Genomic DNA, 14,957 nt, shown 5'->3' on the forward strand with positions numbered 1-14,957 from the left:
AAGGAAATGCATACTTGCCAACCTTGAGACCTCCGATTTCGGGAGGTGGGGGGCGGGGGTGGGGAGCGTGGTCGGGGTGGGGCCGGGGGCGTGGTTGGGGGCGTGGTTAAGATATATACATAAGAAATACTTGACTTTCAGTGAATTCTAGCTATATATTTTTATTTATTTTATTTTATTTTTTATTACATATATATATATATATATATATATATATATATATATATATATATATATAAATAAAAGAAATACTTGAATTTCAGTGTTCATTTATTTACACATATACACACACACATAACACCCATCTACTCTTTGTTGAGTTAAGGGTTGAATTGTCAATCCTTGTTCTATTCTCTGTCACTATTTCAGAACACACACATTATACAAATATACATTATAAAATCAATAAGAAAACGGGAGCTCTAATTTGGGAGTCTGAATTAGGATCAGAAGTTCCTGTATAAACATTGCGCACTCACGTCGCCTTTTTGTATTGATTACTGCAGCTGTGCACTGGATTCATTCACAAATACAAACTACAACTCACAAACACTTTAGAGTTAGGCTCCACCATCCGAATGTGTACTTAAACTTATAAAGATCACATGGATATTATTCAGTGAGTTGATTCACCAAAACTAACCTGTTATACAGGAGGAAAAAGCACACAGGACGTTTCAATTGTTCACAGACTGGTCGCGCTCATCAGAATGACAAGACACTTCCGGTCTGCAGGTGATAGCATTCAATTGGGAAGAAACGCCCTACTGCCCCCTACTGACCAATGTGAATACTGATAAATGTGTAATGACAGCTCCAAAAACGAATTCAAACCACAAAATAAAATAAATAAATCAACCCAAAAATGTGACACATTATGGGTGGGTCACATATGCATGTACAGTAGATGGCAGTATTGTCCTGTTTAAAAGTGTCACAACATTGCTGTTTACGGCAGACGAACTGCTTTACGGTAGACGAAAACTTGACTGCTGTTGTTGTGTGTTGTTACCGCGTTGGGAGGACGTTAATGAAACTGCCTAACAATAAACCCACATGAGAAACCAAGAACTCGCCCTCGATCATTAGCTGTTTCTATTGTGGGAAAGCGGACGTGTGAACAGGCTGTCAACACGTCACTCAGGTCCGCATGGAGCTGGAGGGGGCGTGGCCTCCAGCTCCGCCTGAATTTCGGGAGATTTTCGGCAGAAAATTTGTCCCGGGAGGTTTTCGGGAGAGGCGCTGAATTTCGGGGGTCTCCCGGAAAATCCGTGAGGGTTGGCAAGTATGAGGAAATGACATGTAACAGAGTGGTAAAAATACCCCTGTGCCAACTTTTTTGCAATGTGTTGCTGCCTTTAAATTCTAAGTTAATGATTATTTACAAAAAAAAATAAGTTTCTCAGTTGGAACATTAAATATCTTGTCTTTGCAGTCTATTCAATTGAATATAAGTTGAAAATTATTTGCAAATCATTGTATTTTGGCTGGGCAGCACGGTGAAACAGGGGTTAGTGCATGTGCCTCACAATACGAAGGTCTTGAGTTTAATCCCGGGCTCGGGATCTTTCTGTGTAGAGTTTGCATGTTCTCCCCGTGACTTTGTGGGTTCCCTCCGGGTCCACCGGCTTCCTCCCACCTCCAAATACATGCACCTGGGGATAGGTTGATTAGCAACACTAAATTGGCCCTAGTGTGTGAGAATGTGAGTGTTAATGTTGTCTGTCTATCTGTGTTGGCCCTGCGATTAGGTGGCGACTTTTGCAGGGTACCCCGCCTCCGCCCGAATGCAACTGAGATAGGCTCCAGTACTCCCGCGACCCCGAAAGGGACAAGTGGTAGAAAATGGATGGATGTAATCTGTTTGTATTTACGAATTACACAACGTGCCAACTACAATCAATCAATCAATCAATGTTTATTTATATAGCCCTAAATCACAAGTGTCTCAAAGGGCTGCACAAGCCACAACGACATCCTCGGTACAGAGCCCACTTAAGAGCAAGGAAAAACTCACCCTAGTGGGACGTCGATGTGAATGACTTTGAGAAACCTTGGAGAGGTCCGCATATGTGGGTAACCCCCCCCCCACTCAGGGAGACCGAATGCAATGGATGTCGAGTGGGTCTGACATAATATTGTGAGAGTCCAGTCCATAGTGGGGCCAGCAGGAAACCATCCCGAGCGGAGACGGGTCAGCAGCGCAGAGATGTTCCCAACCGATGCACAGGCGAGCGGTCCACCCCGGGTCCCAACTCTGGACAGCCAGCACTTCATCCGTGGCCACCGGACCTGTGTGTCTCCCACTCCACAAGGGAGAGGGGGGAGCAGAAGAGAAAGGAAATGAAACGGCAGATCAACTGGTCTAAAAAAAGGGGGGTCTATTTAAAGGCTAGAGTATACAAATGAGTTTTAAGATGGGACTTAAATGCTTCTACTGAGGTAGCATCTTTAACTGTTACCGGGAGGGCATTCCATAGTACTGAAGCCCGAATAGAAAACGCTCTATAGCCCGCAGACTTTTTTTGGGCTCTGGGAATCACTAATAAGCCGGAGTTCTTTGAACGCAGATTTCTTGCTGGGACATATGGTACAATACAATCGGCAAGATAGGATGGAGATAGACCGTGTAGTATTTTATACGTAAGTAGTAAAACCTTAAAGTCACATCTTAAGTGCACAGGAAGCCAGTGCAGGTGAGCCAGTATAGGCGTAATATGATCAAACTTTCTTGTTCTTGTCAAAAGTCTAGTAGCCGCATTTTGTACCAACTGTAATCTTTTAATGCTAGACATAGGGAGACCCGAAAATAATACGTTACAGTAATCGAGACGAGACGTAACGAATGCATGAATAATGATCTCAGCGTTGCTAGTGGATAAAATAGAACGAATTTTAGCGATATTACTGAGATGAAAGAAGGCCGTTTTAGTAACACTCTTAGTGTGTGACTCAAACGAGAGAGTTGAGTCGAAGATAATACCCAGATTCTTTACTGAGTCGCCTTGTTTAATTGTTTGGTTGTCAAATGTTAAGGTGGCATTATTAAATAAATGTCGGTGTCTAGCAGGACCGATAATCAGCATTTCCGTTTTCTTGGCGTTGAGTTGCAAGAAGTTAGAAGTTAACTTCAATGGTCTTGGGGTTTGTAGTTCATATTTTATAAATAGTGTATTTAATACATATCTTATCCAACATTGTGCACCACCTGCTGGCATGTTTATTGTTTACACATGTGACTAATTCACACACATAGTTTGTAAAACAAACACCACCAAAGCTGTCTTATTGTTGTGTTTATTACTATTATTATTGTCTGCTCTGTCGTCCACAAGTTGCAGATAGTTTCATGCACATTTCTGCATGTTTAGAAAGTTGAAAGACGATCGTAAACTTTTGTTCATGTTGCAACACTTAGCACAGTTCCATTGCACTTGAGTGATACTGTTGATGATTGGTCAAAATGTGTGAAGAAATTGTGGGGATTGGACAAAGTAGCAAAGCCACAACTTAAGCCATAACTTTGCGAGAATTGGCGCAATCACAACACCCTGCGAAACCCTGGGGGGACTGACTGGCATGGTATGTTTTCTCATGCAAAACGTGTGTCCAATTTAAACATATAATATAATCAGTCTCATGCCTCTGTTGTTGCTGTGTCCACCTTTGTAATTACGGCAAATTTGTACAATTTAAAGAGAACGTATTGTTCTCTGGGTTTACCACAATTGTGCTGCCTCTAAGATGTAGGATAGGATAGACTATTTATTCCACAATGGGGAAATTATGTGGTTGCAGCGCAGATACAAAAAGTCGACAAAAAAAAGTCAAAAACACATGAAAACAAGAGTATTAAAGAATACAAATGACATAAAAGACAATAAAAGTGCATAAAGCTGATGCAACCAGCTGCCAATTCAGTGGTGATTTAGCTATTCACAAGGGTTACCTCTAATTTGGACATACCAAGTAACTAACACGTGTTTGGACCACACAAGTACAAACTTGAATACAAATATTTTAGTTTAAAAAAATGCCTCAACATGTGCCTAAATATATGCTTGTACCTTGTCCAGTGCAGATTGTACCACAGTTTCACTCTCAGCATCAAGAGCAGATGTTGCTTCATCCAGCAGAAGGATTTTGGGGTTACGGACAAGAACTCGAGCAATTGCGATTCTTTGCTTCTGTCCTCCACTCATCTGAGTCCCTCGATCCCCAACCAGTGTCTCAAACTTCTGCTCAAGGACAACAGTCTCATCAGTGGAACGTGTCAGTCAAATATGTTTATAAGTAGGGCTGCAACAACTAATCGATTAAACCGATTAAAATCGATTATAAAAATAGTTGCAGATTAATTTAGTCATCGATTCTTTGGAACTATGCTATGCGCATGCGCGGAGGCTTTTTTATTTTTTTTATTTTTATTTTCTTTATTTCTTTCTTTATTTATTGTTTTAATAAAACTTTATTTATAAACTGCAACATTTACAAACAGCTGAGAAACAATAATCAAAATAAGTACAAAAACAGTACAAAACAGCGCCAGGGCGGCGCTGAGGCTACGTCTCATGAGGTGGCGTAAGCTAGCCAATGATGTGTCATGTGCAGCTCACGTGACGACGCCGTCTCCTTTGCTGGAAATATTCGAAAAATGGCGCAGGAAAACAGTATGGATAGTTCAGCGGAAAAACATCTTGAGGTTATTGCTTCAATGGAGAAAAGTGTACGACTTAAGGGGTCAAAAGTGTGGGACCACTTTACTTTAAAGACTTCAAAGAAGACCGTTTCCTGCAAAATGGCACGGAAGTACAACATTGCTTCGGAGCACCTGAAAAGGAAACATGTTGGAACCATGGATAAAGGAAACTCATGGTACGTAACTTTTTAAGTCCATAGTGGCAACAGGCATTCATGAGTTCAGCTTTTTTGTGAGTAACGTTAACATTATGCCTTTGTTGCAACGCGGGGCTGATAATGTGTCTCCGGCACATTTGACTCTGTTTTGAGAGAGAAAACGCACGGTTACCAATTTCGAAATAAACGTAACGGACAGAAATATCTCAGGTTCATTTCATAATGGATCAATGTAGCCGGACCCGATAAAGCTATATAAATATATTTAGATTTGAGTGACGCTTTAGTATAACTAAATGTTATGAAGGTGCTGGAATATTTCAGGCTATTATTCAGAGGCAGCCTAAAATGAATCCTTTATTATTCACAACAGAAACTTGTACAATATCTGATTCAGTTCTGATCTGATGAGTTACATTTCTGTGTTATTATTGGTGTATGCTGCACCCCCAATGTCCAGAACATGGTGCCAGTATGCTGTTTTTTTTTCAATAAAATACTGGAAATAAATGTAGTTTGTCTCTTTTATCCGATTATTAATCGATTAATCAAAGTAAAAATCGACAGATTAATCGATTATCAAATTAATCGTTAGTTGCAGCCCTATTTATAAGTAAAGTCACAAATTAAGCCCTACATCAGGAAGGTTCATTATGAAGTCGTAAGTGTTGGCCTCCTTGGCAGCTTGCTCTATCTCCTGCTGCGTCACGTCGGTTCGTCCATATCGAATGTTCTCTGCGATGGTGGTGGCAAAAAGAACGGGCTCTTGACTCACCACTCCAATCTTCTCTCGCAGGTAGCGGACATTGAGAGAACGGATGTCATGGCCATCAAAATATATCTACAAAGAGATGACAAGAATATTATTTTTGAATTGTCTTGATTATTAGAAATACCTAAATAATCAAAGCATGGATAGACTGGTTAGTTCTGTGGTCAAGATTCATCAGTGTCCATTTTTGTCAATTAATATATTTTTAGAGTAAGGATATGTACTTACAGACCCTTCTTGAATATCGTAGAACCTTTGCAACAGCTGGATTGTGGTGCTTTTTCCACAGCCACTTCTTCCTACTAAGGCAATGGTCTGTCCACTCTTCACAGTCAGGGATAAGTTTTTTAATACCTGCATAATACGGTGTCAATTATAAAACAGTCAAATATCAGTTTAAGTTAAACAGTGTCAGTGAGGAGCTTACTTTGATTTCTGGCCTCGAGGGGTAGTTAAAGTGGATGTTCCTGAACTCAATGATTCCATTGATACGGTCAGGTTTGTAGCCGTGCTCTGAATAGCTGTCGATGCTTGGTTTCTATAAAGTAAAATAGATAGATAGATAGATAGATAGATAGATAGATAGATAGTACTTTATTGATTCCTTCAGGAGAGTTCCCTCAGGAAAATTTAAATTCCAGCAGCACTGTACAGAATTGAGATCGGATTTAAAAAGTAAAAAGTAAATAATGGGGGTATAAATGGAAACAAAACAGAAAAATATTACAATAAGAATAAAAATAAAAAGCAACAATGAGAATAAAAATATAACAGTAAAATAAGAATATAACAAGAGAAACTAGGCAGTAGTGACCATGTTATGAACAAGTATTGCACTGTTATTGTTTTGCATCCCCTGTCATCCTAGTACCCCCCTACCCCCCAGAGAGAAGTTGTACAGTCTAATGGCGTGTGGGACAAAGGACTTTTTTAGTCTATTAGTCCTGCACTTGGGATGAAGCAGTCTAGCACTGAACGGGCTCCTCTGGCTACTGATAACGGTATGCAGAGGGTGACTGGCATCATCCAGGATGCTCACTAGTTTTTCTACAGCCCTTTTCTCCGCCACCGTCACCAGTGAGTCCAAATGTTGGCAAGGAAAATAGTTTTAAAGGTGTATTGAGTGGCTGTTCCATCCTCCCGAGCATTTTAGTTATTTGATTCATATTAGCACCAAAGACGACACTAAACACCTTTTTGCTGAGATATTACGACCCATGGCTGTTTGATGCTGATGGTCCGCACTAGGCAGAAGGAGAAAGGACAGGATTCACCCGACAGGGAGGCAGCCACTATGTCGGACTACCACCGGACCTTGATAAACTCCGCGCTGTGCTGTTATCAGACTTGACATCGACCCTTACTACATTCATGGAATTCTTGTGCATTTCTCCCTGAGTTAGCTTTTACAAAAACAAGAGTTAGAAAATACAATGGCATTGTAAAAAAATGTACTAAGTAAGAAACAAATATATAAATATGTTGTATTAACAGGTAAATAAATAAACTAAACTGTACAGAAGTTATACACTGTGTAAGTAATACAAAAAATAAGATTTTCATCCTGATGTTCAGAATTAGCTCCTTTGTCTTGTCTATGTTCAAAATTTAGTCGCTGTCCTTTCCATAGACAGTGACTTTTGGACCAGCTCCTGGTAGAGGACTCATCCCTCCCTCTGATGAGGCCGAGAATGGTTGTGTCATATGCATATTTGATGATGTTATTGTCCTGGGGGGAGATGCAGTCATATCTGTACAGTGAGAAAAGTTTAGGGCTGAGACAGCAGCCCTGGGGGGTTCCTGTGCTGATTGTGAGATCAGCAGAGACCTTTGTTCCCATCCTCACCACTTGTGCTCTGTCTATAAGGAAGTCCAGTACCCAATTGCAGGTGGGTGAAGGTACTCCAAGGTTTGTCAGCTTCCCAACAAGCTTTGTTGGTCAAATGGTGTTAAAGACGGAGCTGTAATCCAAAAAGAGTATGCGTGCGTACAAGTTGTTAATGTCCGCATGTTCCAGTGTGGAGTGAAGTGCAAGGGCCATCGCATCGTCCACCAATCTGTTGGTGCAGTAAGCAAACTGTAGGGGGTCTATAATGTCTGGAATCACAGAGTTGATGGTGGTGAAGGACCAACTTCTACAGACACTTCATGGCCACCGTCGTGAGTACCACTGGCCTTAGGTCATTCATCATGATTGTGTGTATTTTTTTAGGGACTGGAACTATGACAGATGATTTAAAGATGCGGGACGGTTTGCTGCATGAGAGAGATGTTGTAGATATCTGTGTACACCTCTGCCAGTTGTTAAGCACAGGCTTTTAGGACTCTTGGTTAACCTTTTTCAGAGCCTGAAGGACATCTGTGTGTGTTACTTGTAGTGCGGTCTCCTCTGGGTTATGTGGGGACTTTGTGGGGGTGTTGCTGTTCTTTCTGTCAAATCTGACATAGAAACTGTTCTGTGTGTCAACAACTTCAACTTCTGTAATTGGAGATGGACTGTATTCCCTGCCACATACTCCTTGTGTTGTTGTCCATGTAACCGTTTTCAAGTTTCAGAGAGTATGTTCTTTTGGCAGCGCTAATGGACTTTTGTAGTTTGTAGCGAGCATGCTTGTACTCCCCGGCGTTCCCTGACTTGAAAGCTGAACATCGGCTCCTGATCTCCTGAAGTTTACGAATCTCACTTCTCTGGATTTTCAAACATTGTGCCCTACTAAACTCTCTCATATTGCCAGGTAAAAACAGTATTTAGCCTATATTATAAGTTAATATAATCGTTTTCCTGCTGCTGTGTGTGGGGTAGGGTTGTATGGTATACTGGTACTAATAAAGTACCGCGGTACTAATAATAAAAAATGATACTATACGGTCTGAAAAATACAGGTACTTTTTTTTTTCTCTGCATGCTGCTGTGCGGCCGTAACGTATAGAGCCGAGGCTAATTATCTATGTCAGTGATGAATGTCAGTGTATGTATGTATGTATGTATGTATGTCAGTGATGTCAATGATGTGTGTCAGCCCGCACACACAGCTGCGCATACAAGCAAAAACAGTGTGGAGAGGAAGAATGGCAAAAAAATTGCATTTCTACTGGTTGATAAAAGGGTGCATTAAGCGCAATATTACTTAGGTAAACATTTAAATAACAAACATCCAGACCTGCAAAAGGACTTTAAAGGTAATGTAGTTAACCAGCTGCCCTGCTGTGCGCATACAGATACATATATGTGCACACAGCTGTTTGGCTTATTGCCATATATTGGCGCAATCAAAACCGCCCACATTGCGTAAAGTAATGCACATGAAATGACAGAATGTTTTTTTTACAAATTCCTACAATTTATCGCCACGTGGGCCCACCACCCGCGATCGGAACCAGTGGGGTCGGGTGCGCTGCCAAGTGGATGGCAGTGAAAGTGGAGGCTCCAGACGGACCAATTCGGGGCAGCAGAGGCTGACTTTCGGGATGTGGAACGTCTCTACGCTGGTGGGGAGGGAGCCTCAGCTGGTGCGAGAAGTGGAGCGCTACCGGTTGGATCTGGTGGGGCTTACTTCTACGCATAGCAAGGGATCTGAAACCACACTCCTGGACAAGGGATGGACCTTGTTCACTTCTGGAGTTGCTCAGGGTGTGAGGGCACAGACGGGTGTGGGGATACTCACGAGTCCCCGGCTGAGTGCCTGTACGTTGGAGTTCACCCCAGTGGACAAGAGGGTCGGCTCCCTTCGCCTTAGGGTTGGAGAGGGGAAAACTCTGACTGTTGTTTGTGCGTACGCACCAAACAAGAATTCAGAGTATTCGGCCTTCTTGGATACCTTGCATGGGGTCCTGTATGGGGCACCGGCAGGGGAGTCCATAGTCTTGCTGGGGGACTTCAACGCGCACATGGGCAATGACAGTGATACTTGGACTGGCGTGATTGGGAGGAACGGTCTCCCTGATCTGAAACTGAGTGGTGGATTGTTATTGGACTTCTGTGATAGTCACGGACTTGCGATAACAAACACCATGTTCAAGCATAAGGATGCTCATAGGTGTACCTGGTACCAGAGCACCCTAAGCCAAAGATCAATGATCGATTTTGTAATCGTATCAGCTGATCTGAGGCCGTATGTTTTGGACACTCGGGTGAAGAGAGGGGCTGAACTGTCAACTGATCACCATCTGGTGGTGAGTTGGGTCAGATGGCGGGGGTAACCTCTGGACAGACCTGGCAAACCCAAGCGTGTAGTGCGGGTGAACTGGGAACGTTTGGAGGAGTCCTCTGTCCGGAAGGACTTCAACTCCCACCTCCGGCAGGACTTCTCTGCCATCCCTGTGGAGGTTGGGGACATTGAATAGGAATGGGCAATGTTCAAAGCCTCTATTGCTAAAGCTGCAGCTGCGAGCTGTGGCCAGAAGGTCTTAGGTCCCTCAAGGGGCAGTAACCCTCGAACACCCTGGTGGACAGTGGTGGTCAAGGAAGCCGTCTGACTGAAGAAGGAGTCCTACCGGGGTATGTTATCCCAGGGGACTGCGGAGGCAGTTGCAAGGTACCGACAGGCCCGAAGGGCAGCGGCCGTGGCTGTGGACGAGGATAAGCAGAGGGTGTGGGAGCAATTCAGGGAATCCATGGAGAAGGACTATCGGGCGGCACCAAAGCTGTTCTGGAAGACCATATGGCACGTCAGGAGGGGGAAGCAGGGAATCATCCAAGCTGTGTACAGCAAGGATGAGACTTTGCTGACTTCAAGTGAGGAAGTCGTAGGGTGTTGGAAAGAGCACTTTGAGGAACTCCTGAACCCAATTACATCAGACACACCCTCCCTGGTAGGAGCAGAGCCTGAGGATGATGGGGGTTGTCACTGAGGTAGTTAGACAACTCCACAGTGGCAAAGCTCCGGGGGTTGACGAGATCCGTCCAGAAATGCTGAAGGCTCTGGGTGTTGATGGGCTGTCTTAGTTGATACGCCTTTTCAACATTGCGTGGAAGTCTGGGACAGTGCCGAGGGAGTGACAGACTGGGGTGGTGGTTCCCCTTTTCAAAAAGGGGGATCAGAGGGTGTGTGCTAATTACAGGGGTATCACACTACTCAGCCTCCCTGGGAAAGTTTACGCCAAGGTACAGGAAAGGAGGGTCCGGCCGATAGTCAAACCTCAGTTTCAAGAGGAGCAATGTGGATTCCGTCCTGGTCGTGGAACAACTGACCAGCTCTTTACTCTTGCGGGAATCCTGGAGAAGGCCTGGGAGTATGCCTATCCAGTCTACATGTGCTTTGTGGATTTGGAGAAGGCGTATGACCGGGTTCCCCGGGAGATCTTGTGGGAGGTGCTGAGGGAGTACGGAGTGAGGGTAACCCTGCTGAGGGCCATCCAATCTCTGTACAACCAAAGCGAGAGTTGGATGTAGTCGGATCCGTTTCCAGTGGGGGTTGGTCTCCGCCAGGGCTGTGCTCTGTCACCTATGCTGTTTGTGATTTTCATGGACAGGATTTCTAGGCAGAGTCGTGGCCATGGCGGAGAGGGTATACGTCTCGGGGGCTAAAGGTTGCGTCACTGCTGTTTGCAGATGATGTGGTCCTGATGGCACCTTCGGTTCGTGACCTTCAGCTCTCACTGGATCGGTTCGCAGCCGAGTGTTCAGCGGATGGAAAGAGGATCAGCATCTCCAAATCTGAGGCCATGGTTCTCAGCAGGAAAACGATGGATTGTACAGTCCAGGTAGAGGACGAGACTCTGTCCCAGGTGGAGGAGTTTAAGTATCTTGGGGTCTTGTTCACGAGTGAGGGAAAGATGGAGAAGGAAATCAGCCGGAGAATCGGAGCAGCTGGGGCAGTATTGCAGTCTCTCTGCCGCACTGTTGTGACGAAACGAGAGCTGAGCCAGAAGGCAAAGCTCTCGGTCTACCGAGCTATCTACATTCCTACTCTTACCTATGGTCATGAAGTGTGGGTCATGACCGAAAGAATAAGATCGCGGATACAAGCGGCCGAAATGAGTTTCCTAAGAAGGGTGACTGGCATCTCCCTTAGAGATAGGGTGAGAAGTTCAGTCACCCAAGAGAGACTCGGAGTAGAGCCGCTGCTCCTTCGCTTGGAAAGGAGCCAGCTTAGGTGGTTCGGGCATCTCGTGCGGATGCCTCACGAGCGTCTCCCTAGGGAGGTCCTCGTTGCACGTCCCACTGGGAATAGACCCCGCGGCAGGCCACGGACCAGCTGGGAGATTACATCTTCTCTCTGGCCTGGGAACACTTCGGGATTCCCCAGGAGGAAGTCGTTAATGTTGCTCTGGAGAGGGAAGTCTGGGGGTCTCTGCTGGAGCTGTTGTGCCCGCGACCCGATTCCAGATAAGCGGTTGAAGATGGATGGATGGAATGTGTGTTTTACCTGCTACATGACTTAGCTGCAGTTTTAGCTGTATTGCTTTTAGTATTTACTAAAGATTATATTTATTTTAAAGCACAGACCAAGAGTGTCAACCATAAATCATGACGCATTTAATATAATGACAATAAAACTTTATATTCTATTCTAACCTAATTCTAGATTATGTATGTATGTATTTAATGTATTGTACGATTTTATGTAAAAATTAAGCCAATAATAACATTTTTTTGTTGTACCCTTTATTTTGAAAAGTATTGAAAACTATCGAAATACAATTTGGTACCGGTAACAAAACACCTAGTGTGGGGTGTTTTAAAAAAAAATATTGATCATTAAATTTTTTTCCAGCTGAGTGTTTTCTTTATTCTTCGTTTAAATAGACATTGTTGTGCTGTGCTATTTTGTGCGGACTATGGTTACTCCCTTATTCATTGGCTAGATATACCTGGCTATCATTGCTTAAAGAAGTGATTTATTTTTAACTGAGGTGTTAATTCGTGTTTTATTCGTGCTCTGTTTGAATGCTCGGGGCCTCTCTGCATTTAGAAAGGAAATCGTTTCTGCTTGTTTTTTTTTTTGCTCTTTTTGCTGTCGTGATGTGGAAGTTTTAAGCAGCTTGAACCTGCCGTCTTCATCATTTGGGGATGAGGACATTGGGTTTAGGTAAGTGGGAGGGAGGGTAATCCTTGGTGTAATTCTATTTTGTCTACATCTATACACAATGCATGTGTGTTTTCATAATATCTCTATGCTTGATCTATTCATATCAATGTATTCTCTTGTAGGACATTGTCTATCGACTTACTCTAATGATGTCTAATAACTCAAACCCTATCAGGTTTACATCATGAAATGTCAACGGCGTGGGACATCCAATTAGGAGATCCAAAGTTTTGTCACAACTTAAACATTTAAAAACGGACATCGCTTTTTTATATGAGACGCATATCCATGACCATCACAAATCTTGGGTAGGCCAAGTTTTCCACTCTACCTTTAGTTTAAAGGGTAGGAGTGTGGCTACATTGATCCATTAGAAAACAAGTAATTCCCACGAGCACAATCTCAGACTTTAATGGAAGGTAAAGCAGTTACCATACAGCAGAACCCTGTCTTACCGGTTACTGTGTACACTGCTATATTTGCAAACAATTTATTTAGCAGCCTCCCAGCGCTAAATACACATCGACTGATTTTTGGTGGTGATTTCACCTGCGTTATTAACCTTGAAGAAGTGCATAAGTCTGCAGGCTGAGTTCGATTTGCTCTCCACTAGGCAGGCATAATGCATGTTTTACAATCTCGTAGTATTTACTATGAGCATGGCAATAAAGGTGGTCGCTTACTCGCCCATCAGCCAAAGTGTCAAGCTGCATCACATGTCATTACTCAAATTAGAGACCCACTTGGCGCTCTCCTATCTGCCCCCTCTGATATTAATGCAACATTCAAAACATTTTATTCGACCAGTCTGACTCCCAAACTGACAACAATTTATTAATGGTCTCATGTATCCACTAGTAATCATGCAATTGGACACAACTTAGATTCACTATTGGTGCTACAAGAAATAGTTGACGCGATAAGCTTAAAGAGGAACTGCATTTTTTCTGGAATTTTTCCTATCGTTCAAAACCCTTATGAGAGACAAAAGACAAATGTTTTTTTGTTTTTTTTGCTTTCTAAAATATAAACCTACTTTGTCAACAAATGCGTGAGCAAATTGTTGAACAGTTTAAGAAAAAACTTTCTCAACCAGCTATTGTAAGGAATTTAGGGATTTCACCATCTACGGTCCGTAATATCATCAAAGGGTTCAGAGAATATAGAGAAATCACTGCACGTAAGCAGCTAAGCCCGTGACCTTCAATCCCTCAAGCTGTACTGCATCAACAAGCGACATCAGTGTGTAAAGGATATCACCACATGGGCTCAGGAACACTTCAGAAACCCACTGTCAGTAACTACAGTTGGTTGCTACATCTGTAAGTGCAAGTTAAAACTCTCTCTCTTTTTCCTCCATACAAACAGCGTGCCGGCCCAGTCACATAATATATGCGGCTATTACACACACACAAGTGAATGCAAAGCATACTTGATCAACAGCCATACAGGTCACACTGAGGGTAGCCGTATAAACAACTTTAACACTGTTATAAGTATGCGCCACACTGTGAACCCACACCAAACAAGAATGACAAACACATTTCAGGAGAACATCCGCACCGTAACACAACATAAACACAACAGAACAAATACCCAGAACCCCTTGCAGCACTAAATCTTCCAAGACGCTACAATATACACCCCCCGCTACCACCAAACAATGACAGATGACAGACAAATATGTCTGTGAATACCGGTGCCAGTTGGTCAGCACAGACTTTTAGAACGCAACTGGGGATGCTGTCTGGCCCTGTGACTTTACTGGTATTCACCCTCTTAAAGGTTCTCCTCACGTCGTGTTCTGCTATCCTGAATGCTGAGTCTCCATTGCCAGTGGCCATACCCTCTTTTGCGGCGGCATGAAGGCTGCTGTTTGAACTTGCAGCCTCAAACCGTGCATAAAAGGTATTTAGCTCATTTGCCAGGGAGACTTCAGCATTCCCCGTGGGAGGGCTGCCTTTGTAGTCTGTCATCGTTCTGAGTCCTTGCCATACAGCTCTGGAGTCAGCCTGTTGAAATTTAAACTCCATTTTGTCCCTGTATTGTCCCTTTGCCTGCTTCACTACGCGCCTGACGTCATAGCAAGCTGCCTTGTACGCTTGCATGTCGCCGGCCGCACGCCCTCCGCTGTAGGCTGAGGTGCGTGCTTTCAGAGCCTCTCGGACTGATCTATCAACCGAGGGTTTCTGATTTGGAAAAACCCGTACTGTGGTGGTGGGGAATATTTCCTCGACCAGGAGTATACAGACCAGGAGTCTGTATATTCGTCAATGTTGTCTGTGCCCTCGGGTAAC

At 43.6% G+C, this 14,957-nt stretch overlaps 1 protein-coding gene across 11 annotated transcripts in view; it reads right to left on the reverse strand.

The window, feature by feature from the left end:
- The window catches only part of LOC133602392 (ATP-dependent translocase ABCB1-like), a 129,554-nt gene that overhangs the window by 31,127 nt on the left and 83,470 nt on the right, over positions 1–14,957 (reverse strand). For 10 of the 11 annotated variants that reach the window (XM_061955581.1, XM_061955589.1, XM_061955595.1 and 7 more), the window contains 4 exons: positions 6,057–6,167; positions 5,858–5,983; positions 5,495–5,698; positions 4,068–4,238 (listed from right to left, as the gene is read on the reverse strand). In XM_061955581.1, coding sequence (XP_061811565.1) covers positions 4,068–4,238; positions 5,495–5,698; positions 5,858–5,983; positions 6,057–6,167 — 612 coding nt within the window. Of the gene's footprint in view, positions 1–2,017; positions 2,307–4,067; positions 4,239–5,494; positions 5,699–5,857; positions 5,984–6,056; positions 6,168–14,957 lie in introns of all 11 variants that reach the window. The other variant, XR_009814879.1, reaches the window with a different exon arrangement.

Source organism: Nerophis lumbriciformis, linkage group LG04 (genome assembly GCF_033978685.3).
Source record: "Nerophis lumbriciformis linkage group LG04, RoL_Nlum_v2.1, whole genome shotgun sequence".
Taxonomy (NCBI): Eukaryota; Metazoa; Chordata; class Actinopteri; order Syngnathiformes; family Syngnathidae; genus Nerophis; species Nerophis lumbriciformis.